Here is a 27,763-nt window from a genome sequence, read left to right as displayed (position 1 = left end):
CCGGGCGGCAGGTGCTGCCGGGCAGCGGGGCTGGGGCGCGGGCAGCGCGGCGAGCGCCCCGGGAACGCGGGGCCCCGGCGGCGGAGCGCGCCCCGGCTGCGGCCGCTGCCCTCCCGCGGGGACAGCCGGCCGAGCGCGCCCCGCGGCGGTGCCGGTAACGGGGTGGCACCGCCGGATGCGGGCGGGGGGGCGGCAGCCAGCCCCGCTGGGAGAGCCAGGGCGCCGGGAAGCGGCACGGGCTGCGCCCCAGAGGGGTCTTTAAAAAAACTGATGCAACAATGAAAGCCGCCTTAAAGGAGTTTAAAAGGCTTGATAGCAAAAGCGGGGTACGTTTCCCGCTAAAGCATCGTTTCAGAGGGGATTTGTTTGATGGTTAGCTTCCCTTAAAAGCCCTGTGCAACTTCGCGTTGTTAGCCAGAAGTGCTCATCACAGCCAGACCATCCTGAGAAGCAGCTTGGGGCAGTATTGCTATGGACCTTAAAAGGGAAAAAAGCAAATTACTGGCGAGTTACATAGTACAGATAGCAAAGCCGTTAGCTTCAGCTTATGCTTCAGCTGCTTCTCAGTGTTGTGTACTGCAAAGCTTGGGCCTAACAGATAAATCAGTAAAATACTGAGTAAGCTGAATGCACTTTTGTGCAGAACTGTAATTTTTAATTTCTTTTGATATGACATTAGGTCCTGCATTTTCTGGTTTTTTTGACTCTTATGTCCTGAACTTCTGAAACTGAACTCCGCTCCTCATTGTGATCCCCCTGGTTGCTATTAAACAGCTGCTATTTTTTAACTTACAGAGAATTACACTTCCCTTCTAGCTCTATCATGTATGTATGTACGCAACGGTCTTTTGGTAAAAGCCATAAAACAGTTCTACTTATCAGCTTCACACATAAGTAAATCTGTCACTTTGATAAACAAGTTCTGTTAATACTGTATTTTTTTCTCACAATGCACTTAGCATTTGTCAGAGCTTAAGAAGAGAAAAATGTTCTGTATTCCAGTTGTAAACATGAATGACTGACTTCAGGGAGTTTGAGAGGAAAAATGTGCCTTGCATTAAAAAATTGCTCAGAAGAAGACTTAAGAGTGAGAGATGAGCGCAGTTAGAAACAGCTGTCAGGTTAAAGGTACTGGTAATGGCCTAATCCTTTTCATCTACATAAGTGCTTTTCATCTATGTCAATATCTTGTCTCTTTCAGAGACAGTGAGACAGCAGCTCAAGAGTTAACGCTGCCTTCTTTGCACTTGATCTCCTAAACAGTCTTGACTATTTCAGCAGCCAGGGGGAACTGTTTTGATGCTGAATAGCATTTTCAACCTTTACATACAGTAGCAGGATGTTTTGTTTAGCCTTCTGCATAGATTTAAGCTGTAGCCAATTTAAAACAAACAAAAAAACCCCTTCAGTTTACTCAAAGACTGTGGTACAGTGATACAGCTGTGGCCAAGGGAAGGGAGGTGCAAACCCCAAACCTTCGTGTGGTTTTTGTGTTGCGACAAAAGGTTTGTATCCTAAGCAAAGATCTCCAAACAGACTGTTTAAATTGGAGTTGTATATTGCAGTACATGTCACAGTTCCACTCAGTTCCTGGTTTCACGTACATGTTGAAAAAAAAAGGCAGTTCTGTTCAGACAGAATATCCCCCGCTGTTTCCAGTGATATCTATGTGCAGAAGATGCACTTCTGCTGAGACCTGGATTACATCTAGCTGTAGAAGTGGCGAGGGATTCATCATCACGAGTAAAGTATTTTAGCCAAAGATGTGACTTCAAAATGAGTAAAAAGGGGAACATTAAGGCTTTGTTTGTTTGTTCAGCAAGGTACCACTTCAGTATCTTGGAAATTCAGAAAGCACTCTGTATTTTCATCTCCATCTAGTTTTATGCATAAAGGATAAGAAAAACTGTGGAGAAGGAAGAAATCAAGTGCAGTGAGGAAAATTCTTACAGCTCGTACATCTACAGCCTTAGAGACATAGTTTAAAGTGCATTTCAAACACTAAAGCCAGCTTGCAGATGTGTGACTGCTTGGATTCAGAACTCAGCTTGAATGCTGAAGCTGCCTTCAGTCAAATATGTAATTGTGTTTAATGTATGCCTCTGTAAAACCCACACATAAGACATCCTGAAAGAAAGCTTAACCCTCTCTTTCTTTGCCGCTTCTGCAGGAAACTATGCCCCAGACGCCAATATTTTCCAGCATGCTTGGTTCCAGTTGTAGTGGGCAAGTGCAGCCAGACATGGGAGAGAGATGTGTGGACCCTGTTTATCAGGATGGGAACCTTGTTTCTGGATCACTGGAGGCCTTGATAGAGCGCCTGGTGCCCACCATGGACTATTACCCAGATGTGAGTAGTCACTGAAAGGTTTTTAATGCCCATGGTTTTACTGCATTAGTATCTGGACTGGTACTTTCTCATGAAATTCTACCTCTGATTCAAGATTAAGATGCAGGCTAAAGATGCATTTATTTTACTGGCAATATTCATTCACTGAAGATGTTGCTCAATAGGGATATTCTCTGTTTTTAAATGAGAGCACTTGTTAGAAAGATAAAGCCATCTTAAACTCAAATGGGTGCCTTAAGAACCAATTAAAAGCAGCATAAGCTACAGAATTTTCATAATTCTAAGCTGCTTTAGCTCTAATGCAGCCAAGATTAACTACTAACCAGCTCCTACCTAGGGAAGCAGACCTGAAAACAGCTCTAGTATTTTTTCCTGTAATTTTCTATGCATATCATAGTTAGGTCATTGGACAAAAAAAAAAAAAAGAAACCACAACCCAAAATAGATTCTAATTAAAATACTCTCTTTCTCAAGACATTTTAATGGGCCAGTGCTGTAATAATGTATGTTCTCGAGCCTGAAAATGATTTTGAGCATCCTCATTGCAGTCCTCAAAGTGAATAGTACTTATAACTCTGGGGTATGCAGTAAGAATCTGAACCTAGGATATTACTAAGATATCACTTTATCACTTAAAATTACTCTGTATGCCCATTAATGAAAGATATTATTGAAACAAGCAGCCAAAGATCAGAGAGGCTATATAACATATAATCTACTTCAGCTCTGAAGGAGGAGCAGCTATGACAGAAGTATCCCAGCACTTTGAAAAACAAAAGGGAGCAGGAAACTGCAGTCACTATTAACTTGTATGTCAAACAATGTTTGTTGTAGTGGGCCATCTTGTATGTTTCTCTAACTTGTGTAGAACATTTTATTGTGGTCTCATTTAAATCACAAAGTCCCTCCAAGCTCCCACATATAACACCACACATCCTCACAGTCGTCACCCACAGAAAAGGGACTCTCCATGTGAGAATTCAGTGGTAATATGCAGCAGAATTGCTGGATTATGGATTAAAAAAGCAAAACCAGCATAGTTTACTATTCCAGCTCAAAAGTAATCCTAAACCTTATATTTAAGTGTGGCTAACATACAATTGTGCTGTCAGTACCAAATCCTTTATGAGACTTGGAGGGGTAACCATTGGTAGACATTAAATCTCCGTTCCACACCCCCAAGTGCAGAGTGTAGAACAGATGCACAGAAGAAAGCAGTGGGTAGAGAGCTGGCGTGGTATAACAGTGGAACAGCTTTAGGCTAATCCAAGGAGTCAGTTCCTTGTCTTGTGTGCTACTGGAATATGGTTACTTGTTACTTGGATTTCGGGACTGTAGCTAAGTTCTTTAAGCAGCTGCTAATGTACATCCCTTATTGTACCTTGTAACATAAAATCTATTTATAACACAGCTACTCTGAAAATGGTTCCATAAAGTGAGTATTACTTGAGGGGTCTACAACTTATTTTGGAATGCTGCTAGTTTCCATGGTGCTATCCCCTTCAGATCCCATGCAAGAGCGAATTACAAACCAAGCAGGCATGGACCCCACCCTGCAAGCTGCAGTTTAAATAGACAGCCAGCTCTCAGCTGAACATCCAACAGAAGCAGTCAAGGGGAGCTCCAGGGAAAGAGACAACAGCATTAAACCAAATTCATCTCTTCTACAGCATAACACATACCCTTTAGTTAAATCAGATCACCCAATTTAGCTGAAAGGATTAATTATGAGTAGATAAATAAGCTCTGAACTTAAGGAAGGAGCTGTATTTGAGTCATCTACAAACCCAAGTTTTCTATTTCACTTCAGTTACATGTTTATACTTCATTTCATGCTCATTTGTGGTTTTAGGGGAGTTGCCACAGAGGGTTAGTGGTAGCCATTTAGGCTGATATCCTGTCAGAAGAGTATCCAGTTCTGTATGTTCAAGAGAGAAGTATCAAAACCTCTCAGTCTCATGTCTCTGGCTACTCATAAACAGAAAGGCAGCAAGGTATCACCAATTAATTCTCACCAAGAGAAGCTACTGGTAACATTAGAGCAGAGGTTACCTTAGTTTCAGAGTGACACAGTTGTAATGGCAGTACTCATCCAAGTTTTCTGATTAATTTGTCTGAGCACAATGCTCAGAAGGCATTCCTGCCTGTGTGCACATTGAGCTTATGATCACAGTAACCTTCTGGACTGAAGAAAAGGGAGTGGGGGAGAGAGTAAACACAGAGTATCTTTCTGTGCTGGTTACAGAAGCAAAACAAAAATGTATTTGCCATGTTGGCAGAGCACAGGCAAGGGAGGACAGGAAAGATAAGCGCCTACATTTGTGTTCCACTCTTTTGAGTCTTGTTTGTGTGCAGGGACTTGCTCAGCACATAGGAAATGTATACTCATGAGACAGAGGAGTTCAGGAGGTTAGGAATGGAATGTACCAGTCTGCAACCCTTGTGCCCAAGCAAGAAAATATTTGAAGAAAATATTTCACAAACACAAAGTTTCAGAATGAGCAGTGAGGGCACACAGATAAATTTTACTTTTTCCCTCCTCCTCGAGAAGTCAGCAGTGCATTCTTGGGTCAGAGAGTAACAATTCCTTCTTTAGTCTTGTGCACTCATGCTCTGTCTTTTTTTTTAAATATAATTCAGCTCATCTCTTAGCAACAACTTTAGGCACTAAAGGAATCTGGCTTCTTATTCTCTTGCAAAGCACAAGCCCCTTTTGTGTCTACTTATGTTCTTCCAAGTGCAGAAAGGAATTTTTTTTTTTTTGCCTGTCCTCCCAAATACCTGTCACTTTCAGGATAAATGGAGCTTAACTTTCACTCTTATAGCTTATGGAAGCATTTTTTAATCCTTCTTTATCAAACCAGCTAGCTTCAGAGCTAAATTTCCTTCTCCAAACCATCCTCTTCATGGCCAGAGGACTGCCTGAGAGACTGTAGGTTTTTACACCGTTAGAACATTTAGCCTATCTGTGTACAGTAGTGCAGATGCAGCAAATCACATAAATCCTTGATCTAGATAAGGCATATGACATTAGTGTCTTTACCATCCAAAAGAATTGTGTTCCTAGCCACTGAGACCTGCCACTAAGCTGAAATGCATGGCTTAGTTCAGTCTGAAATTTCTTTATTGGATAAGGAGTGGCTACTAGCAGAGAGGCAAGGAAATGGGGGGGTCAGTACTGCTGTCATTTTTAATTTGGTTCTTAGTTGTAGTCCTTGTCTGTGTCAGTAATAAAAGTATCAAAAAACTCTCTCAATTTGATACCAGTATAGTGTAAACCAGCATATCTTGATTGACCACACTGGAACAATTTTGGCTTCCAAAGTAACAAACCTAGTTCCAGTGAAGTGACTTTAAAAAATTGAATAAAGATACAGCAGATGGATTCCAGAAGGAACAATAATTTGTTTCTCAAGAACCTAAAAGCCTAATGCTGTCTGAAAAAACATTGCATGGGCCCAGTACAGCTATTACTGATTACAGAGACACATCAGCAAGCCTGAAATGGAAAGTACACACTGTCATGGCCTGTATCTTCCTACATCTTGCCAGTTCAAAACTTCTATGAACATCCTGTAAAACATTATCAAGGAAAGCAAATAAAAGCACAGGTCATCTCTCTGTGTCACACTTTTCTTGCTGTGTGAGTGGCCCTTTCTCAGAGTCACTCTGGAAAAACCCTGTGCCACATCACACAAGCTTCCACCAAGGATACCAATGCTAAAATTACTACAAGAAGCAAAATTACATCTTTGCTTGAAAGAATGTGTTCCTGCTTATCAGAGCAAAGGTCACTGCCAGGGCAGCGTGGCTTAAGTTGTGGTTCCCTGTACATACACATACAGACATCTTTTCAGACAGGCCTCTCAACTCCCAAAGCAAGAATGTGGGGAAGGGATCAAAGTGTCAAGTCCTTTTTTTGTCTCCCCCACCCATCTCGTCTCTCAAATGCAAAATAGAGTAAAAGTGAGGGCTGCTTCAAGTCTTCAGTGAAAAAGTTTTCACACAACCCAGTGACAGCTGACACACCCAACATTAAATTCCTGTTCCACATAGTTCAGACTCACAGATTTAAGTTCAGGGACAACGACAATAGCAATGAACACATCTGATAGCTGCAAAATATAACAGAGGATAACTAGGCATAGTTAAACACACAAACACATACCCCAAATCTCACAACCCAACACTATTCTTTCTGGTGCTTGCATTCTGAGTAGGAGCATATCAGTTTAGGAATAATTTTCCTATGCACAAGAGTAGATGATTTGATATGTTGTCCCATAACACAACCAAGTCCCCTTTTGTGAGTTAGGTTAGCTTTTCAGCCTGATTTTAGTGCCCATTACACATCACATACACTACCCATAAATTTTGATAGAATTGGTGATTTTCATGTTTTTGTCACTATAAACTCTGAAATTCTGAAGAGACATGAAATATCAAACAGAAGCCTAATTTCTTAGATATCCAGACATACACTTGTGGGCCATGCTTGCCACCATGCCATTGAGGGGGGAGGCCTTGCTCTCAGTGTCCTGTCACTGCCCTGCCCACCTGCTCAGTCACCAAGAGCTCTGTTGTTAGATGGCCCCACAGTCCATCTTCTGGAGGCATCAGTGGAAGCACTCAGGAACCTGACCTAAACTGTCCATCCAGTTAGCCCTTCTCCTCCTCTCTTCCTCCATTCATAAACAACAAGGCAAAGACTATGGATAAACCCTGGTTTTGGTTGTACAGAACTAATGCTATTCCTAATTTAATACATGAACCCCAGCACTAATAAGATCCTCAAATCAGAATGAGCATTTTAAATGCCTCTGCTGTATCACACTCCACTCTGTTCTTTTGTCAGCTTCCTCCAGAAGCTCAGGACAGAGTGGTATGTCTAGATATGTGTTTAATCTATTATATTTTTCACTCAGTCCCAGAACACTGTGACTTTTAGGGTTTTTTTTTTGTTTGTTTAAAAAAAAAAAAGATCCTTTTGCCGTGATATTTGGTAGTTAGTGCTAAATTTGTATTACAGGGCACACTGAGTACTAGAGATGTGAAAACATTTTTCATTAATAGCACATTTTATTGTGATTAGAAACACCATAACCTCTTTGGGGTCATAAAGATACCATTCTTGTTTAACTACAAGTGTGTTTTAGAGACTGCAAGGAACAGAATTTGGTAGCTGATAGTAGAGATACTGTATGTTAGACAACTGGTCCTAAGATTTTAGCTGTCTCAGTTCACTTGCCCAGTCCAAGGTGGTACAAGCTCACGCTGACTATTTAAATGCACTTGTCTGTGTCCTACAAAGTCACATTACTAAAACATGGTCAAAGTAACAGTGCACATTTCAAACATAAAAAAGGTTAATTGAAGTACTTGGTCAAGGAGATCCACTATAATTTCCCAACTCCACATTTTGTCAGAAAGCCTAAGGGAAAAAGGGAAGTACTTATGGGATGCTACTGTCATTAGTCAGGCAATTACAGTCCAATACAGAACCCCAGATTCAAACACTGAACCCAGACTAGGACACAAAAGCATCCTCACTTCAATTAAACTATCCAGAATATGATACAATGGATACATGTCCAGAGTACCATACAATGCATCACAGCTTTTAAATCTCAAATGGAGAGGTTATTTCTAATGAGACATCATCATTGTTGGTATTTATTAGCAGTGTTCATATTCAAAAGACTCTGAAACAAGCCCCAAAAAACTAAAGTCAAACTTAAAACTACATTATTGTCATAGGCCCCCAATCTAAGTGAAAACTTTTGTCAGTGATTGTGGGGAGAAAGGAATAAAAATCCCCATACATTAAGACATTACAGCTGTGGTTTGGAATACGTATGAAGCAGTTTCCTGCAGCTCAGTGAAAAACAATCCCTCTTAAAGAAACAAAGCAGCATTAAATAGTGGTGTTTAAAAGTCATAACATCCTACATTAGACATATTTCATTTGTGCTTTTGGTAAGTGATGACTAATTAGGCACACTGAGTCTGGCATTTTAAAAGGAAATCATTTGATAATTGGAAAACCCCACAGTTAACAGCCTTAAAGCCTATAGCATTTCCTTTTAACAGAGCTAGAAAAGACCAACATTCATCTGGAGACAGGAAAAATTACAGAAATTTTAAATGGAGGAAACTTACATTCATAGGTTACAGATTAGTTTTTCCAAGGAAGACAGATTAGTTTTGCTAAAGTTTTTCAACTTGCTTTGTTATTTTTGCATTGTTTCTTTTCTCCTTCCACAGAGAACTTACATCTTCACTTTCCTGTTGAGCTCACGAGTCTTCATTCACCCACACGAGCTCCTGGCTAAAGTGGGGCAGATCTGCATTAAACAGAAGCAGCAGCTGGAAACGGGGACTGAGGCAGAAAAGGTAAATGGACCATTACATCCCTCAGTTAGCTGGGCTGCTGTCACTTATTTTCCACTCTCTCCTCATTGTAAAGCTAAATAGACTGATAAAGAATAATATGAAATTGTAATTGGCATTTGCTGCTGGATGCACTTGTATTTGGGTCTTTTTCCTTGAAGTACCTTCACTTAATTTGCTGGCCACATTTGCTAGAGGTTATGCCCTGCCTTACCAGTCAGCTGCAGGTCAGTGCTGTGCACCAGAGCAATATCTGCCATGAAACCTGCCCAGCAAGCTGGTTTGCACTTTTGAGCTTTGACCAAGTAAGGAAAATCAGATTCTAGAAGAACCCTTTCTCCAGTCAGCCTCACCATCCTATTAGAGTTAGCAATAACCTCTGCTGTTAGGTTATTGTTGGGGTCAGTATAACAGTAAATCCGAAAGTTACCTCTCACAAAAATAAAAGAGATGCACTTATTTAAAAAGGTAGCCTACACTGACATGGTTTACTACAATCAGTTAAACCAAACTTACATCCATCTAAGTGTCACCATTTGCAAAGTGTGTATTAAAAGACTTTGGACTGAAATTGAAGTTCCAGGAAAGTCCAAGCTGGGAATCAAATAAGAGTGACAGAAACAGGATGGTACCAACAAGTATTTAAAGACCTAAATTGTTTAAATCCTGGGCATATTTTGGAACCTTTCTTCTCTGATGAGAAATTACATGCTCACATGCCTCATCTTCAGCACATTAATAGTCCCATTTTGTTTTCTCCCTGGTGTGTCTGTACTCTGAGTGAGGAGCACAAAAGGCAGCTCTTGTTGGTCAATAAAGAGTTTTTGACAGCAATACCGACTTAAGGCTTTTTCTCCCATACTATTCCTGATGTGCAGCCTCTTATTAACATCACAAAATTGCTCCACAGGACAAACTAACCATGGTGCAAAATTTCATCCAGGTCAGTCCCCTGATCTGCTCTCCAAATGTCTGCATAGCTCATCCTGTAGGTGGCTGGGGAAGCCAAGGGCTGGGGAAAGAAGGTGCCAGAACCACTGCATCCAGTCCTGTACTCAGAGGTGATAATTGTCCCCAGCACCACTGCCAAACTTAATTTGTGACTGAGCACACTCTGCTCTGTAAGTTGTAATGGTTCCTCAGCACCACGTAACTGAACAACAGAGATGGGAACATCTAAAAGATGCCAGGACCATCTGAAATATGGAATGAGTCAATCTGAGCTGTATGCAGGGAAAGACTGCTGTGAGCAGAAAGTGTCCAAATACATCTGTGAAATACTTGGATTTAAAATGAATGGGATAGAAGATGAAACTTTCGTGAATAACAATGCACTTCAGAGATTTTCAAATGAAAGCAGTCTCTGGGGACTAAATCAGCTGGGTATTTAGAGATACAATACTAATTGTAAAGTAGTATTAGTGTGGCTTCTCAGCAGATGTGTTAAAAAGTCATGGCTTCCTAGTAGAAATTAAATGGCATTATATCCTAACAACAGGATGTCCAACAGAGCAGCTCATATTCCAAACACCCACATTCTTTCACCTGCTGGCAGCTTGGAAATGGGCCTGCAGGAAAACCAGCAAACAGCAGGGTGACAATAAAACACTTTTGGGATGTGGCTTTAATTTACATGCTCTTTCTACTATGCCCTTGATCCATTCCTACCTCCTTAATATAAACTGTAATTTTTTCCTGCCTTCTAAACACAAACTTCTTGGAAAACACTACCTAAACTTCTAACATTCCTCTCAAAAATGCTACTTTACTGCCCTCTGCTGCAAGCACCTGTTTTACAGAACAATTTGGCCACTAGCATTTGCAAACATTTGTTTTTCTACATGGCAACAAATAAAATCTCATTTCACATGCAGGATAAAAACTCTTGACTCAAGATACTCTTAAGTATTCAGTCATAATCCATGAAGGTATCATCAGCTACCAGCACCTTCTAATTAAGTGGCTGCATAGCAGGAAATAGCTGACAAAAGCAGTTAAAGCATCTCTGATCATTTCTGATAGAGTTTGCTTATGCAAATCTCTTAAGACAAGCTGGACAGCTTGGTGCCCTGGATAGCATGTGAGCTGAGGAAGCAGCAAGAAACCAGGTTTTGAAGTTACACACAACAATACTTATCATTCTGTTGGTTTTGACACTACTGGCTAGCCAAAGGGTTCTACAGAAATACAACCCAGAGAAAAATGTATTGAAAAGAAAAACACTGTGAGGTGTCTTGGAGGCTGCTTAGAGTCCTTTTAACTACTCATAAAAAGCAAGAATTTCACAGTTTAAGACATCAATTATAACATACAAGTCAGTAGTTAAGACTGACCATAAAGGAGAAAACTTAACTCTCCATAAGTGCATCAGAGATTGGAAAGTCTCAAATGAGATTATCAGGGAAAAATCACTTGTATAGTATTATTGAATGGAAAAAAAACCCTGTTTTTACCACTATGGTACATTTTTTCTGCAGCTAGAGAGTATTTTATGTATCTAAAGTTAAAGAAGAAATAACAGGAGAATGTAGAAGTTAGTTTCTATTAAGTCTGTTTTGCCAGTCTTTGAATATGTAAGTCCCTTCAAAAATTACTATATCCCCTGGGTTTTGATGCCAGTAAGTTCTCCTTTTTAAAACCAAAGAATAAAAAAATACTCATAACCAGTTCATTGCCATTAAATCTTTCCTACAAGCTCAGTACTGCTATTGCCCTCCTTTCTAATGAAAAGTTGTTTTTCAGTCCTGTCTTGTCTCATGCAGAACAAGGTCAATCCACAGTACTTAATAGAATTATTTTTCTTCTCAAAGAAATATTTGTGGGAGAAGTATTCCCATGGACTCCAGAGAATTCTGTCAGGCCTCACAAGGGGAGGCTCGTGTCTGGAGTAGGACTAGAGAAAAGTAGGTTGGTAGGTTTATTGCAACCATGACAGAAAGGAAACTGTGCTGCTACCCACAGATCTGTGAGGTTTCCATCTGGGTTACCACATGCACCAAGCCTGTCACGCTGCTTTGGGCTTCATCAGAGTGCACATGAAACAGAAATCCCATGTTCTGCTACGCTGAGGTCTTTTAGCATTGTTCTCAGAAAGTGTACACCTTATTTTCATGAGTGGTAAAAAGCATCTGATGAAACATTAAGCTTTTTTAAACCTGAAGAGTGATACAGTTTGCAGTTTGTCTTGCAACATTCCTAACTTTCCATACTGAGAAGGCAGACCATAACAACTCAAAAGTAGATACAATGGGAAATCAGTGTTCATAAATCACTGTGTTTTAACCTGTGCATGGAGTATAATCTGGGGTAATTTGGTTGAGTACTACAAGCACAAAGCTTCACTTTTCTCCTTCAAACCTTTTCCTTCTATATCAGTGCCTAAAAAAACTGATGAAATATAGCCTGGTGTTACACTGCACCTACTTCAAATCATGACAGCTAATGCTACCTCTTCAGTGGGCTCCTGGTCTTTAAGGAGCAATCTTACACACAGCAGCACTAAAAAAGCATCAGCTATGACTGATTTAGTCTCTTCTGCTGCTGGGGTCAGTCTAGACAACCCATAAATTCTTTATGAACTGAGTGTTCATATGGAGATGTTTGCCATGGCCTGAGGTGAGATTTTGAAACCTTTCTTCTCTCACCACTCCTTTTGCAGTTCCAAAAATTAAAAAGCAAGGATAGTCAGGATGATTAATACTGAAAAACAGTTCTGTAGCAGCTTTTGGTAAACAAAAGTGGAGTAGGCACATACCTGTTAACTTTAATTGAGTGGAAGTGCACTCCCTGGCTGATTAATTGTCCATCACCACCTACAGATTATTCAGGCTCCATGCATTTCCTAGGAAATAAGTATAAATTGTCTTTTCCCCAAGGCAGATGACAGTGGGAGTTTGGAGGACAGGCAGCAATAATCTGGAGCTCTGTCCCACACTTGAGAAATAGCTTGAAGCTGCACATGAGGGGCACTGAGACACTGCTTTGCAGGAGTGCCCACTGCTGGCAAAAAGAATGGTGATGTTTTCTTTTTGGCCTCCCTATCCAGCTATTCTGTGTTTCTCTCATTAGCAGCATCGATTAAATGCTGTCAATAAAAACAGGTAGGAAATGCATGCTAGCAGTTTGCAGGTCTTAAACCAAAAACAGCCCAAGAAAATTCCCTCTAGACTTACAAGGAGGCACTGGCTTATTCTCAGATATGGAGGATTCAAGGGTGCATGGTTTAACTTCAAAGTTCTTATCAATGATTATTAATATCCTCATTGACTATATAATGATGAGATATACTTTAAAAAACAAAACAAAACCAGCTTTGTCACATTGACCTTTGGTTTTGATTAAATAAACTGGGACTTACCATCATGAGATGATGCTTTGGCAGGAGTTGCTACCAGCATTTGAAGACATTCTCTATTTGTCTTACAGCAGTTTCCTGTGGTGACACTCACATGTTCAGTCCCCTCCTGCCTCCCAAAGAGGCTGCTGGGCAGTGCAGTGAGGGAAGGGCTGTGCTGTGCCTGGGGGGACGTCTGCACTTACACAAGTGGGGAGGGAACACAAAGCAAAGCTTCCTCTTTCTCCTCAGTGCATCACAAGTTGGGTAGGAGGATAAATATAACCTGAATTAAGGTTTGATTCTTCTTGTTCTTGAAAAGTGTACTTAGCACTCACTCTCCCAATTTTATAAGAGTGCTCCCTTGGATGTACTGGTGCTGCTGTCCATCGATACAATGGAGGGGGGAGTAATTGGCATCCAGTTCAGGTCTACCTGATGAAAAGCCTTAGATGAGTCACAGGTAACAAAAAAAAAAATTTAGAAAACTACTATTCCTACTCCTTTCTGTGGATGATAGCTTTCTGAGCCAATACCTTTTATTTTCAAAGTCTGTTTTGATTTAGACATCGTGGAGAGAACACATACATCTTTCCTGTCATTCATTTATTTAATATACAGCTCAGTCTGGATGGTCTGATAAATTCTATGGAACAGAAATATCTTTGTGAACATTTTTCATGGAAGACAGTTGGTAGAGTGCTGTGGTTTGAATTCAAACACTACAGTACTGCTGCCTCAGATGGCGTAAATCAGCTTAAATCCCATGGATTTCAGTTAAATAAGTCACTTGAACTGTTCTGTCACCTTTGTGGTTTTATACAGCTAACCTTGAAAATATCTTCAAAGTGTTTGGTAAGAGACATTACCAAGCTATCATGAAAGGAGGCTAAATGATACTATTTAGGAATCTAGTGCACAGTGAAATATGTTCTTTTTTTTGGTTCTCCTCACCTACTATTAATGCAAAGTATTTTCAAGGGTGTTTCTAGATTTCTGTGAACCTTTATCAGTTAATTTAATTTGTAGTTAGACAGGTCTATGGTCAGTAATCAACTCATTGTTTCTTTCCTAGGCAAAACTAAAATCCTTCGCTGCCAAAATCATTCAGCTCCTGAAGGAATGGACTGAAACTTTCCCCTATGATTTCCAAGATGAAAAATCCATGAAAGAGTTGAAGGAGATTGCTCACAGGATCACACAATGTGATGAGGTAGGGGTGGGAGGAGGAAAAAAAAGTTAAGTGCTCAAGCAGTATTTGACAGCCGTTACATGAACTGTGCCATGTTCTGTACAATCCTGCAGGCAGTATTTTCTAAATGAACTGCAGCAGCAGTTGCTAAGCTGTCAGGGTAACCACAGGACATGGGCTGCCTGATGGACTTAATGGTCCATTAGCAGAAACTGTCTATGTCTAATCACCACACGTAAGAAGAAGAGAGAAAATAGTCATGACAATGTGAAAAATGACTGTGGTGTGGAAGGAGAAAGAGCAGTAACTATAATGGCTCAAGAGGATTTAGTAATGAATTACACACCATCCGTTGTGCATTGTTACTACTCTGTAGATCCAAGTTCTGCAAGACACACCAACTAGTTGTATGAAATGTACCCTTGGCCAAGGTGAAGATGTTTATTACTTAGTAGCTCATTCCCGGCTTCTAACAATAATAAGCAGCTGGTTTATTGCAATGTTTCAGGGGACAGCCACAGTATTGCTACAAAGTTTACCTTTGAGCTCTGCTAGCTAGTCCATCACCAGTCTTAACAGCTCTGAGTTTCTAGCCTGTGAAGAAAACTAGGCCTTGAAAAAACCTTCTAAAGCAAACAGATAAAGCAAATTGGAATAAAACCAAGGGCTGTTGGTTTTTGGCGGAGGGGGGAGCAAGGGGGCCAGGGGAGGGGGGTTGTTGGGGTTTTTTGTTTATTTTGGCTTTTTTAGAACACTCACAAAGCCTACACGTTTTGTTCATTGGGAAAGTCACTGTTAACAACCAATAGAACCATTAGGAGGAACTGGGAAGACAGTGGTAGTAGGTGTTTTTGTTGATTCAAGTACAGAGAAAATGAAGAACAACAGGTCTGACAGCACGGCATGAATCCGGGGTGGGACAATAGAGTGAGGTGTTGCCAAGCAGTCAGAAGGAAGCACGTTGGGTTTGTTGCATCAGCAAAGATGTTTGCCTGGGTGCTGTATGAGAATGGCAGTGCCTCAGCAGGAGGGAAGAGGAAATGGGACTATAACATGCCTTCTCTTCTCTTTGCAGACAAGGGCAGAGGGGTGCATGTGGGCAGAGGTAGTACTGTGAAAGGGGACTTGGCAGAGGCTTTATTTAGAGTCTCTATCTTAGTATTGAATTTGTCTGTCACTTTGAACTAGAAAGAAGTTGTGCCCTTTCTTTCTTTCTCTTCCCCTCCCTTCCCACTCTTATGTATGAATAATTGTCATTTGAGAAAAACCTGTATTCATGGCATGGCTCAGTGCTGTGGTGTCCGAGGCATGTGATGACATCCATTAATTACAGCACCACCATATCTACCCCCTTAACAAGGCTACCAGCCAAGTTCCATCATTGTAGAGCTGTGCCCCCTGTGACCCTTAGGAAATACTAATTTGAAGCTGACAACAAGCAGCTCTCACGCTAAGTTTTTGTTACCACATCAAATTACCCTCCATACTATGCCTCAGTGTGGAATTATGGTAAAGGCTGGGGGTTTATTTTGTATTTTAAAGCTTTTTCAAATCCCCTTAAGGATACTGTTCTTCTTACATAAGGCAGAAAATCAACTGAGAACACACACAAAGCAGTCAGGTGTTGTCCTAGTGATATCAGTCAGCGTACCAAATAGCTAAAGCTACAGCCAGGATTGCACCCCAAAGTTGGTAAAAATGAACTCAAACAAGTACAAATCATTGTACAGTCACTGGCTTATCTTCCAAAGTGGTAGGGAAAATTAGGGTAAAACCAGTAATTAAAGGAAACTGTTAAAACCCTTAAGGACATTTGTTTAAGCATTAAGATGCTATAAATTCATAATAGCTGAAGTAAGCCATGGCTTTTCATGTCTGAGTTTCTTTGTTCACTTTTGCATAATGTCTGCAATACTCTCACCTATCTTCAAGTGTCATTTTCTACAATCCATATCAGCAAGTCTGCTTCCTCCCAGACACGGGGGCAAGTCAGGCACAGCAGCTGAAGACAAACCACTCACAGTGGGAAGCTCAGCACACCAGAGAGCGGAATTCTGCTTTGTTTCAGTTGCCTCCACCAGGCTCCCTTGGCATTTCTGAACACTTGTAGCACAGTATCAGAAATTACTCCAGACAGCTGCTGTTCAGCAGTAATCCAGCCTCAAGATGAGCTACACTGCCTTCAGCTTTTCATTTGATTTCACTTGGGAGTCAGATTATTGCCTTGTAAAGCCCCATTCTGACACCATTATTGCTTAATTATAGCACACAATATACAAGTATTTGGTAGTCATCATCTCGCACATCTGCTACATAATTTCAGTCATCGCTGCACATTAGTGGCTCCTTTGAATGGTCACAGATTCATTGCAGTTCTTTCTAGCATGTCCCATTGACTGGCAGAAGTGAACCTTGTGGTTAACTTCAAGAAAAGTAATTTGCATGAAAGCAAGAGAATGATTCTGTGAGGAAAAGAAGGACTATCTGGGTGAATTAATTTTCCCAACAGCAGAAGAAACCTAGGTCACTTAAAGCAGTAGCAGACAGAATGGAGGACTAGGAAAGTGATCAAGTTAGCTCTCTGGAGTTGATCTCAGAGAAATGGCTATAGGACACAATGGCAGAAAAAAAAAATCCCCTTAGTTGTCAACACACTGAGCAGATGGATTATGTTCCTGCGGCTTTACCTTTCAATGAATCCTTACAAATCTTATGTTTCAAATCTGCATATGATAAACAGGAAAGGCATTTTAGTTGTCCAAGAACATGATATATATTGTGCTCTTATATAAATATTTGGATGCTGTAGCTATTCAAAGCTAAGTCAGGATATTTTTGGGCTATATTCCTGGATATCATGTGAATTCCCTGGATTCCGCTTGGGCTAGACAGACTGGATTCATCAGTGGGTCTGATCAGAATGAGAGCTTTTTGGCACTTGGTACACAGAGGTTCCAGGAAGCCTTGTGCAAGGAACTCCAGCACCTTTCAGGTGCCCGCTGCAGCTGCTCACATGGATGCCCTTGAAATGGGGCACTACCCAAAGGAGCAGAGCAGCCAGCCAAGCAGGCATAACCATGTCATTATGGAGTTGTGTGGGAATTTAGGACAAGGTCATTTGTCACAGAATGATCAGCTCAGAAAAGATGAAAGAAAATGGATAATAGGCGTTTATTTTTCCGAGGCAGAAATTCTCTGGTGATCCATGTCTGCAATAGCTAAAGGTTTTCAGCAGTTGTTGTTTCTCCCTTTTGCTTAGGAAAATGGAACAGTGAAAAAGATCATTAGCCAGATGACACAGAATCTCCTGATGGCCCTCTCTGCACGGAGCCAATACCAGGAAATCAGAGAGAAATTCCGGCAGCCCGTTACTGACAAGGGCACCATCCTCAAAACCAAGCCCCAGTCAACTCAAAAGGACATCCTGAGTGTGTGCTGTGACCCTCTGATCCTGGCACAGCAGCTGACCTACATCGAACTGGTGAGACACTGATTGGGGGACAGTATTCTGTTTTCCATTTACTAAATATTAATATATTCATCAATATGAATTTTGCTATGGCTTCACTGAGAGCCTCCAGTGTATTAATAGCAAAATACCAAGTCAAGTAATGAACAAGAGCAATTAGGTACACTGATAAAAGCACCTCACACACCTACACTGTAGGAAGATAAAGTTACCAAAAAGTTCTCTTAACCTTGATTTTTTTCACTGAACTCTCTGTTTGTCTGTACAATGACAATCTCTCCTCTCTCCAAACACAGGAAAGGGTGAGCAACATTTACCCAGAGGATCTGATGCAGATTGTCAGCCACATGGACTCCCTGGATAATCACAAGGTACAAAAAGGTGTACAGAGGGAAAAAGAAACAAAAATGAACCAGAGTAAAGGATAGTACTCCATCATTTTGAGTACAAGAAAGTGCAAGAAAGACTGACATTTTCTAAGCTTCTTTAAGCTCATGCCTTAAAAAATGTGCAAGAGGATTTTATCAAGATATGAAGAGGAAGCTCATCCTTTGGTAAACTTTGACTTTATCATGACACAGGGGAGGTTTAACGAGCGACCTGTTCTCTTACAGTGCCGAAGTGATGTGACCAAAACCTATAATTTGGAGGCCTATGACAATTGGTTCAATTGTCTCAGCATGCTGGTGGCTACAGAGATTTGTCGGGTAGGTATTCATAGAAAACAAGATAGCAAAGGGATCCTAGCCTTAAGGACAAGAGGCAGGCAGTGGTCTAAATGAGATTTAAACATTAGCAGTGCAATTAAAGATAATAGCATTATTCAAGCATTAAGTTATTTGCATGCTCATATGATTAAGAGTTCAAGGCTATGTTCTCTAATTTTGTGCAGCTGCATTAGTCATGCAGTGAAATGGAACTTGTGTGGACTGAGTTAGGAGCTCTTCTGGATTTATCTTTTTTTAAATGCATCAGAAGATTCTTTAAAAATACTTATCTTTAAATGCAGATTTACCAAAAAACAGCTGTTCTTCCACTGCATTTAGATAACATTAGCACTGTCATATATTTATTTTAAATTTATATTCATTCATTCTGTTCATACAATATTCACTGCAGAAAAATCAAGAATAAGCTTTTTTTAAAGTCTGGAAAGAAAGTGGACTACTTTAAAGGTTAAAAAAAAAAAGAGGGAAAATAACCTTATTAGAGGTTAAGGTAACTTCTGTCATATAATAAGCAAAGAAAGGGAAGGTGTATTGCCCCAGAAACCTTTTTTTTTCTTCATGTGTGTTCTCTTTTTAGCTTCTTATTAGATTATTCTTTTTAGATTTCTATTAATTCCAGTTCTATCAAATGGGATTTTCACTATTCCTGCTTGGTCAGTAGCCCTTCTGTGGAAATCCCAACGCCTGCTGCATTTTCATGAAGTCCAGTGTACTGATCCTAAACTCTTCAGATTTCCTGCTCTCAGAAATGTATTGCAAAGGCACACCAAGACACTTCCGGAGCTGGCTGGTAGGGCTCATACATTTAGTAAACCATCAAAGAAAGGTTTTAGCACACTGAGGGCTAAGCCAGGCCTTCAACTGCTGAATCATTTTCTTTTGATATGACAGAAACTAAAGTACTTAGGTCAGAGAGTTTGCAGTCACTGCTTAGGAGCCATTTTTATATAAGCCAGACAGAACTTTTAGGTTTAAACAGGGAAAATACTTTCATGAATGAATGCAGTCCAGGCAATAATTAATTTTGCTTTGCCATTTATAAAAGAACTTGCAAATCAGATGTTCAGCATCAGTTGCTTGATCCTGTGCATGTTTGCATGAGTGGGAATTTGTATATTTGCTCATCATCACTACCTGCTCTCAACAGGTCCTTTGGAAGTACAGGCGGCAGAATGAGAACAGCAGGATGGGGCAATTGTTTTCTCTCATATTTAAGTTCCATGTCCCTGATCTTAAGTCTGTCCAGTGCTTTCCCCCCCTTCTTGAGAGGTTTAAATGCTTTACATACATTCTTTCTGATAGCAGTGTCACGTTATCTTCCTTTTCCAGTAACAGGAAATTGCTGAAAGTGTCCAGCGTGTTTATGCAAAACTGCCTAAGACACGGAGGACTTCCCTGTGTAAACAAAAGTCTGCACTCCCCCACAACTACACAAATAATTGGTAGTCACCCCAAATATTTCTGCTGTTTTATTAAAAATTAATCTTAACAAACTATCCTGAGGCCTATATTAAGATTTAGCTGGAAAAAGTGCCTTTGGCTGGACAGCCTATCCAAAATTCAGACCATCCCTTCTCTCTTAACAGACCTCGGTGGTTTTTTTCCAGGTTGTAAAGAAAAAGCAGCGTACAAGAATGGTGGAATTTTTCATTGATGTGGCAAGAGAATGCTTCAACATTGGAAACTTCAACTCGATGATGGCTATTATCTGTGAGTACCCTTAACACAGATGGCAAAGGGCGCTCCATTTTACAACCTGACTGGTGAGACTGTGCTCATACTTGCCCTAAATTGGCCAACCACATTAGCATGCACACTTCCACAGGGACGGTATCTGCCAGTGACAGATTAACGTGTGGGTAGGTGAGCTTTAGCTACAGCTTCTGATTGTCAAGCTGAAACACCTTCCAGAATCTTATGATATATGTGCTGATACATAAGCCCAGTTATATTAGCCCTGCATTTTTTTCAACTCAGTTGTTTCTTTGTCTCCTCTCTCTTTGCATTCAGCTGGCATGAACTTGAGCCCTGTGGCACGGTTAAAGAAAACCTGGTCCAAGGTCAAAACAGCCAAATTTGATGTTTTAGAGGTATGTATAGTTTTGACTTTATATAGAAATCAAATAGTTTCATCCAAACCTCTGCTACTCTGTCAGAGATCAGAGAGACACCTCTGTCAGTGGTTACCAGCACATAAACATTATTGAGACCGTTTCCTCCATTTCAAACTCTCTAGATTATTTCTTCCTAGCATATTTTTGCCCATTTCACATCCGAGTTTCCACTCCAGTGAATTCTGCCGTTAAAACTAATTAGAGGACTCCACCTAGTGGAGACCTGCATGCAAACCAAACCTAATTGGAACCATCGTCAGAAAGAGAGGTGACAGCAAGGAGAATCTTGGTTTATCCCCGAGAGTCATTTATGATTTCCTTTCAGTCTGCTTTGTTAGTGGAATAGATGCAAAGTCAGTACAGAACCCTCCTTCCAATGAAGGTAGAAGTTAGAAGAACTTGCACCCAGACCTGATTAATATAAAGGTACTCCGTCGTGAGAGTTTAAGAGGGGCCAAATGAAGTTACGGAGAATGAACTCTGATGGTTAGAGCAAAGCTTTTTATTTTTAGGAAACATGCATTACCTGACTGCCTTTTCCACCCCCTCTATAAAAACAGCACCACATGGACCCATCCAGCAACTTCTGCAACTACCGCACAGCCCTGCAAGGAGCGGCGCAGCGCTCCCAGACCGCCAACAGCAGCCGCGAGAAAATCGTCATCCCGGTGTTCAACCTCTTCATCAAAGACATCTACTTCCTGCACAAGATACACACCAACCGCCTGCCCAACGGGCAGATCAACTTCAAGGTAGGGCTCTGCTCCGACAGAAACTGCACTGCCACGTAAACCTGGAGTACTGTGAGCATTTCCCAGCTTCGGACTTCTGGGTCGTTGTATTACCCATTCCTTCAGTGCCCATGGGATCCAGACAAGGTGGTATCATTGTCTAGGGGAGCTGATTTAAATCAAATTTCTAGGAAAGCCAGCAGTTGCTTTTCTGTGGCAGCAAGCCATGATATCTGATCAAATTTAAAAGGTAACTTCAGCCTGAGTCATCATCCTTAGCTGATTGCAGTTTAGCTAGCTGTAAACACTACACACAGCCAGCAAATGTTATTTATCAGGTCTGCAAGGAAGGTTCTACAGCTGCTGGGTTCTCCCTCCCCAGTTAATAAACAGGCACGTCCAAAAGACCACAGCCTATCAAAAGTGCTTCTTGACAAAATTTTGTCAACATTGAAGCTGTGTAGGTGGAGGGGTCACACAGAACATACAGGACAAACCCCAATTAATTGTACATTTCTTAAAATCCTAGGAAGGAAAGAGTACCTAAATGTTCTATATATTATTTTGATTTCCTAAATTCGGAGAGTGCTTTATGAGAAAATCAGGTATGTCACATTTCATTTAAATAGAAGTATAGAAATGTAAAAAGTAAAGCAAATAAAAACTATTTACTGTCCAGCTCCAGTCACAGGCTAGTGTAGACACTCAATGCAGAAAATAGGCACCATTATATATGAAGAAAAGGTTGGTGAAAAAAATCGGAGGCAGAAGATCAGATGGTTAGCTGATAACAGATGAGGAATTAGCAGCAAGAGGGGGAGATGAAGGGAGGCAGAAGAAGAAAGAATAACAAGGAATCACAGAATATGCTGAGTTGGAAGGGACCCACAGGCTGCACAGCACCACCCTCAAGAGTCACATCATGTGCCTGAAAGCATTGTCCAAATGCTTCTTGAATTCTGTCAGGCTTGGTGCTGTGACAATTCCATGTAAGTCTGAGTAAGGGACGGTAAGAAGCAGCATAAAAAGAATAAGACTGAGAGGCTCTAATATTTCAAAGAAAGCAAATGCTATTTTAATAATATTCTTTTAATTACTTCATGCAGAAGTTCTGGGAGATTTCAAGACAGATTCATGATTTCCTGACATGGAAGCAGGTTGAGTGTCCTTTTGAAAAAGACAAGAAAATCCAGAGTTATCTACTCACAGCACCTATTTATAGTGAAGAAGGTAAAATCCTTTATTGAACATTGTGAGTCTTTCTACATGTTAAAATACAGACAAAATACGCAGATGAAAAATACTAACATGCAAAATCATATTTTATTAGTAATTTGATAAGTGTTGCAAAACACTTAAGTGTTGCATTGGCTTCTGATGAGGAAAAATTTCATTATATTTTTGCAAAGTTATATCTCCTGTATTTTAACCATTAGATTTTTTTTTTTTTCGGGTAAAGAACTCAGGTATCTGATTATTTTTATTTTTTTTTTACCAGCTCTGTTCATTGCATCTTTTGAAAGTGAAGGTCCAGAAAACCACATGGAAAAAGACAGCTGGAAAACACTCAGGTATGAGGCTTCCTCAGAACATGAGTCTTTCTGCAGACACACAGAAACCTGTGACCATTAGCTTTTTCTGTCCTATTTGCTACCCAGCTTAAAACCATAATACAGGTTTTTTTCCTTCAAAATTAAAACCTGAAAAAAAACCAGTGGGGCTTGGATTTTGATACAGCTTTTCCAGCCAGGTCTATTGAGGCTGCAAGGTCACTGCTGGGACTGTGACAGAGAACATCCTTTGTTTAGGCTATCAAATACAGTAAAATAATCTGCATTTTTAGCAGTGTTCAGACATCATTTTCTCAGGGGAGCAAACCTACAGAGATGCTAAGAGAGCGCTCTCATCATAGCTGTGCACTTACAAATTAAAGCTGTCCATGTCATTAATTGTTGTCTTCCCTGATGGGGGAGACAGGTAGAGTTTTGCCAGGAGAAAAAAGGAGGCAAATGGGACTTCACGCTTCTCAGTCTCCTCTTAGGTGTTTATTAATTCTTATCTAAGGAGTACAAGCCACTGGCATGGCTTAAATGTAGCACAGAGCAGAGAATGCAGCAAGAAGACAACTTATCAAGATTTCACAGCCTTTTTAAAGGTAAATTACCCAATGAGAGCTTAAAACACAAGATATTTTCACTTTTTTACCATTGTCCAACAAGTTCCTAAATCACGTAGACAGGAACTGCGGAATTCTGTATCCAATCATCCCAAACCACTATTGCTGCAAAATATGGAGTTAGTGAAGAAGGAGAAAGAAGCTTTTAACTACAACTTATCCTCCATTTTGAGGTTTTCTACTTCTATCTATTTACTATTCAAATAGACCTAAAACCTCTAAATTTTTCACCCTGTGATAATCTCACATGGTATTCTATCACCTAATTCACACCATTGTAGATTCTAATTCTTCCCAGAGGCTGGGAAAATTTTCCCATGGACAAAGGTCAAAACTAGTACTGTCCAGGGGGGTAAAACCTTCCAAAACAGGCAGAGAAATATTCTCTGAATTCTAGGTTCCCACAACAAATGATATAAAAGGATGAAAATTTCTAGGAATATGCTAATTGTCAGCCTCCCCTAAGGAATAAAGTTTCAAAGACTCCTCATCCTTCTGAGAATAGGAAGCACCAGTCCCATGTACATGATGAGATCAATTAATTAGAATTTTTCCAATACTGAGGCCAAGGCAGAGAGATTTGTAAGTCATGCTAAACATTAAAATCTAACAGATCTGTTCCAGACAGAGAATGAACAAAGCCTGCACGCCCTGAGCTTTGTCGAGGCACATTGTGGCTTTGCTGTCCTAAACAAGACACTGTTTCCCACTGATCCCAGCATTTCTTAGGATGTCCACATGAGCTTTTCACTTATAACCTCCATGCAATGCACCTTGCATGAAATCCAACAATGTTCAGCCTGCAGCAGTTTAGGATGACAGAGGAACATATGTTACATGCCTGAGCTCATCCTAAGGGCCTGAGGTAATGTTATGCAAGTTAAATTTTCATCTCATTTAATGTCAGCATCTTTATTGAAATGCACAGATTTATTCCAGTTTCTAGCAGTTGAAAATCTATCCCTTGAAGAGAGGCTTTCAGCTAATGATGCAAGATAGATCTATTGCCAAAACTGAAAAGCTTCATTGTGACAGAAAAGATAATTGTATTTTTTTTATTTTTTTGTCTTTTAGGACAACTCTGCTTAATAGAGCCTGAGATTTTTGGATCCGATTTGCAGACTTTGAAGCACATCTAATGGACATGTTTTTACAACCTGAGTGAAAGACTTTGGACTGAGCTAAGAAAGACCTCACTGGATGAGGTCTGTTTTGTATATACAGTAACTTTTATGAAATAAAATGTGGTAAATATTTCACATGTCAACCTTAAGGCACTTACTGAAGGGTTTTGGGTTTTTATTTTAAATATAAGGGCAGGGCCCTGTTCTCAGAGATTAAATGTATCATGGGAGATGGTATCTTATTCTATCAGCATCCAAATTTTTATTTTTTATTACTTCCACCAAAACAAATACAAGTTCAAACACACATCCTAACTGAAGCCAGTGTTCAGGTTAAATACCCCATTGGACCAGTATCCTACAGAACACTCAGTATGTCTCCCTAGCTTTGAAATGAAGGCTCTCCTTCAAATCAGCAGAATTGTTCACAGATGTTCACAAGTGTTTGTTCCTCTCCTCCATCAGCAATTAGTGCCTTACAAGGTACTGAGCTTGTGTAGTTGTACCTTCTGACGCTGGGCTGGAAGTAAGGGAAATAAAAATATGGATGTCTCGAAACCAGCTACAATGTACTTTTTAAATAAGTGGAGAATTATGGCACATGAAGTAGAGTATACCTGCCTGTAACACTGATGGTGCAGCAAACCTATTTTTGTTACATGATTTCAAGAGATAAGAGGGGGTAACTGCTGGGGTCTGTGCGTTTGTGTGTGAGTATGTGTGTGTGCACATGTGGGGATGCACACATGTCTAAGTTTTAATACTTCTGGGAGCTATCCTTTAAATTCTGGCTGTCAGAATAGTTTGTGTTTTCTTTTTGAAAAATCAGGGAATTTTTTTGTTTTGTTTGAAGAGAAGAATGTCTAACCTAGATTATAATCTCTGAAAAACAGGCCTAATATGTTTGTTTAAAAAGAAGTTTTGGAAAACAAAAAAATCAGCATGGGCCAGGGAAAGGGAAGTAAACTCAGATGTCCAATTTGAAGTTAAGGCTAAAGTTTCCAAAGAATTTCCTCACCATGAATTGGTCATTTAATTCCATTGGTTCCTTTGAAAAGTTCAGTCTGTACTTACAGACAGCTAAAACAAAGACCAGTTTAGAATGTAAGTTTTTTTCTAGTCTTTTGCAAAGCCATGATTAACTGTCTGGGACAGAACCCATTAAAATCTAAGGGCAAGCACTCCAAGAAATTAGTCACCTTTGAACAAGTCAGTACCAAAGGCGATCTGCAAACCCACTGATGCTTGCCATTTCTAATTTCTCCTTTTAGTATTGAGTTTACTCCTAATTTGAATATCTAAGTACCTGGAGAGTTTTGTCAAGATTCAAGGTATTCCTTTCCAGGGGAGAAAAAAAAAAATAGTTAGGACTTCATCATCTGATCTCTGAGTTGAGAAAGAAAAAAAAAAATAGGCTCAGATTAAAACTTATTTTGTCCAATGAACAAATTATTACCCACAAATACCTACTTTTCTTTTCCAGTAATTTTTCTCTGAAGGCTTGAGGGCTGAATATATGATAATAACTCAAGCCAGATAATTAGACTGGGCTTTTCTTTTTTTTTTCTTTAAAAAGAAAAAACAAAAACAAACCAACAAAAATCCAACAAAAACAGTTCCTCTAGAGCTGACAGTGGTTACAGCCTCCCTAACACAGCCTTGCAGAGGACCTCTGCAAGGACTTATTTAAAAATGACCAGCTCTAGGTAGATGATATTTATGTTATTCTGCCTTCTGTTGAAGAAGGGGCAAGACTTGCTGGACTGAGGGTCTGGTTTATTCCAGTCCAGCAGACTCTCCTTGCTTGAGTGCCTACAGCCAAGAGCAGTGCCACTGTTTGATGGAGCATCTGCAAGCACTGAGCAGAAATTTGCTCTATTGGCCCTGGAGTACGGTGAAAAATTAAAAAGAGCTTTCCCTCTTTGACTTCCCCCTTGGCAAATACTTAAAATTGGAGGAGTAAGTTGAGGTAAGGAAGGGAGACAAATCACCATTTCGCTATTCCCATAGCATTGGCATCAAAGAGAAACAAAAGCAAGTTACACCATGAGGAAGGAAGAAGTAGAATACTAACTACTAACAAGAACAGCCCAGGAAAGGGGAAGGGATAATTCTTATTACCTGCTGCTATTTTTCCTGTGCTGAAGTGCTGGCCTTCAGCCCTGGATTCCAGTAAAAATATTTATACTGTATTATTACAGTGTTTTGCACTTTCAGAGATGTTCTAGTTAGTAACATTGTCAGACACTATACGAGGGATTGTATATCAGCTTTGTTTATGGAACTGAAGTTTAAAAGGGATGCTTAAAATTTAAGAAAAAAATATATATTTGAAATGCAATTTTAGAACACTTTCTGTAAATGTATAAAAGAGCTTTCACATGAATGTGCACTTCACCGGTCAATCAGTCCAAGTACATACTTGAAATCCATGCAGTATCTACATTGGTTCCCTTTTATTTTTCCTCCCTACATTTGATACATTCCTTAAATACTGTGTTTTGCTATTCTGAGCTGAAATGCTAAATATAAAGCTGTACCATAAAGCAGGATATTCTGTGTTTGACTGGATGTGCTTGCATTAATAAAAAAAAAGAAATTGCTTCAACCATGATTAACTTTTTCCATTGTTATTTTTCACTTGTAAATGTATCAAACCACAACCCAGAAGCTGAAGGAGGTGTGGAAGTCAATATGGTCAAATGAACCAACTGGTTTCTTTCTGACATGAAAAGCTATAGTATGAAATATTTAAATGTCTTCCAACAAAGGCAAGAGCAACACTAAGGCAACAATATGCTGCCACTTCTAATACTCTCTCTGCAGTAGTATTTTATGGATTTGATAGGGTCTGTGCTACAGAATATTTTTGTTCTCTCAATGGAAGTGTGTAACAGTTCCATTGTGTAAAAACACTTTGTGTCCTAAGAGTTGAATTTCATTTTTTCCTCCCTGTATTTGTCTTTGCACAGCAGAGCACAGGAACATTTGCTGGCTGCAGCAGACTGCAGGGCTTCCTGTGGCAAGGTTCCGTTGCCATTTCAACAACCCAGCACCTTTGGTTGCAACCACCACCCTTTGTCATGCCCTGCTGTACAGAAGCAAAGCCACTTCTCCAAGGTCACACAGAGCACAGACAAGCACAGAGCTGTAAGC

The 27,763-nt window shown here is 40.1% G+C and overlaps 1 protein-coding gene across 3 annotated transcripts in view; it reads left to right on the top strand.

Annotated features, from left to right (window-relative positions):
• Window positions 1-27,221, top strand: part of RASGEF1A (RasGEF domain family member 1A) — a 156,430-nt gene extending 129,209 nt beyond the window's left edge. For all 3 annotated transcript variants that reach the window (XM_048311062.1, XM_048311059.1, XM_048311061.1), the window contains 12 exons: window positions 2,171-2,350; window positions 8,615-8,743; window positions 14,149-14,286; window positions 17,525-17,746; window positions 18,031-18,105; window positions 18,349-18,441; window positions 20,070-20,172; window positions 20,473-20,552; window positions 21,137-21,328; window positions 22,414-22,537; window positions 22,806-22,878; window positions 24,558-27,221. In XM_048311062.1, the coding sequence (XP_048167019.1) occupies window positions 2,177-2,350; window positions 8,615-8,743; window positions 14,149-14,286; window positions 17,525-17,746; window positions 18,031-18,105; window positions 18,349-18,441; window positions 20,070-20,172; window positions 20,473-20,552; window positions 21,137-21,328; window positions 22,414-22,537; window positions 22,806-22,878; window positions 24,558-24,582 (1,428 nt within the window). In that variant the 5' untranslated portion in view covers window positions 2,171-2,176 and the 3' untranslated portion in view covers window positions 24,583-27,221. The remainder of the gene's footprint in view (window positions 1-2,170; window positions 2,351-8,614; window positions 8,744-14,148; window positions 14,287-17,524; window positions 17,747-18,030; window positions 18,106-18,348; window positions 18,442-20,069; window positions 20,173-20,472; window positions 20,553-21,136; window positions 21,329-22,413; window positions 22,538-22,805; window positions 22,879-24,557) is intronic.
• The last annotated feature ends 542 nt before the right edge of the window (window positions 27,222-27,763 follow it).

Source organism: Corvus hawaiiensis, chromosome 8, assembly GCF_020740725.1.
Source record: "Corvus hawaiiensis isolate bCorHaw1 chromosome 8, bCorHaw1.pri.cur, whole genome shotgun sequence".
In the NCBI taxonomy this organism is placed as follows: domain Eukaryota; kingdom Metazoa; phylum Chordata; class Aves; order Passeriformes; family Corvidae; genus Corvus; species Corvus hawaiiensis.
The sequence above is the reverse complement of the archived record's forward strand: the minus strand, read 5'-3'. Positions and strand labels throughout refer to the sequence as shown.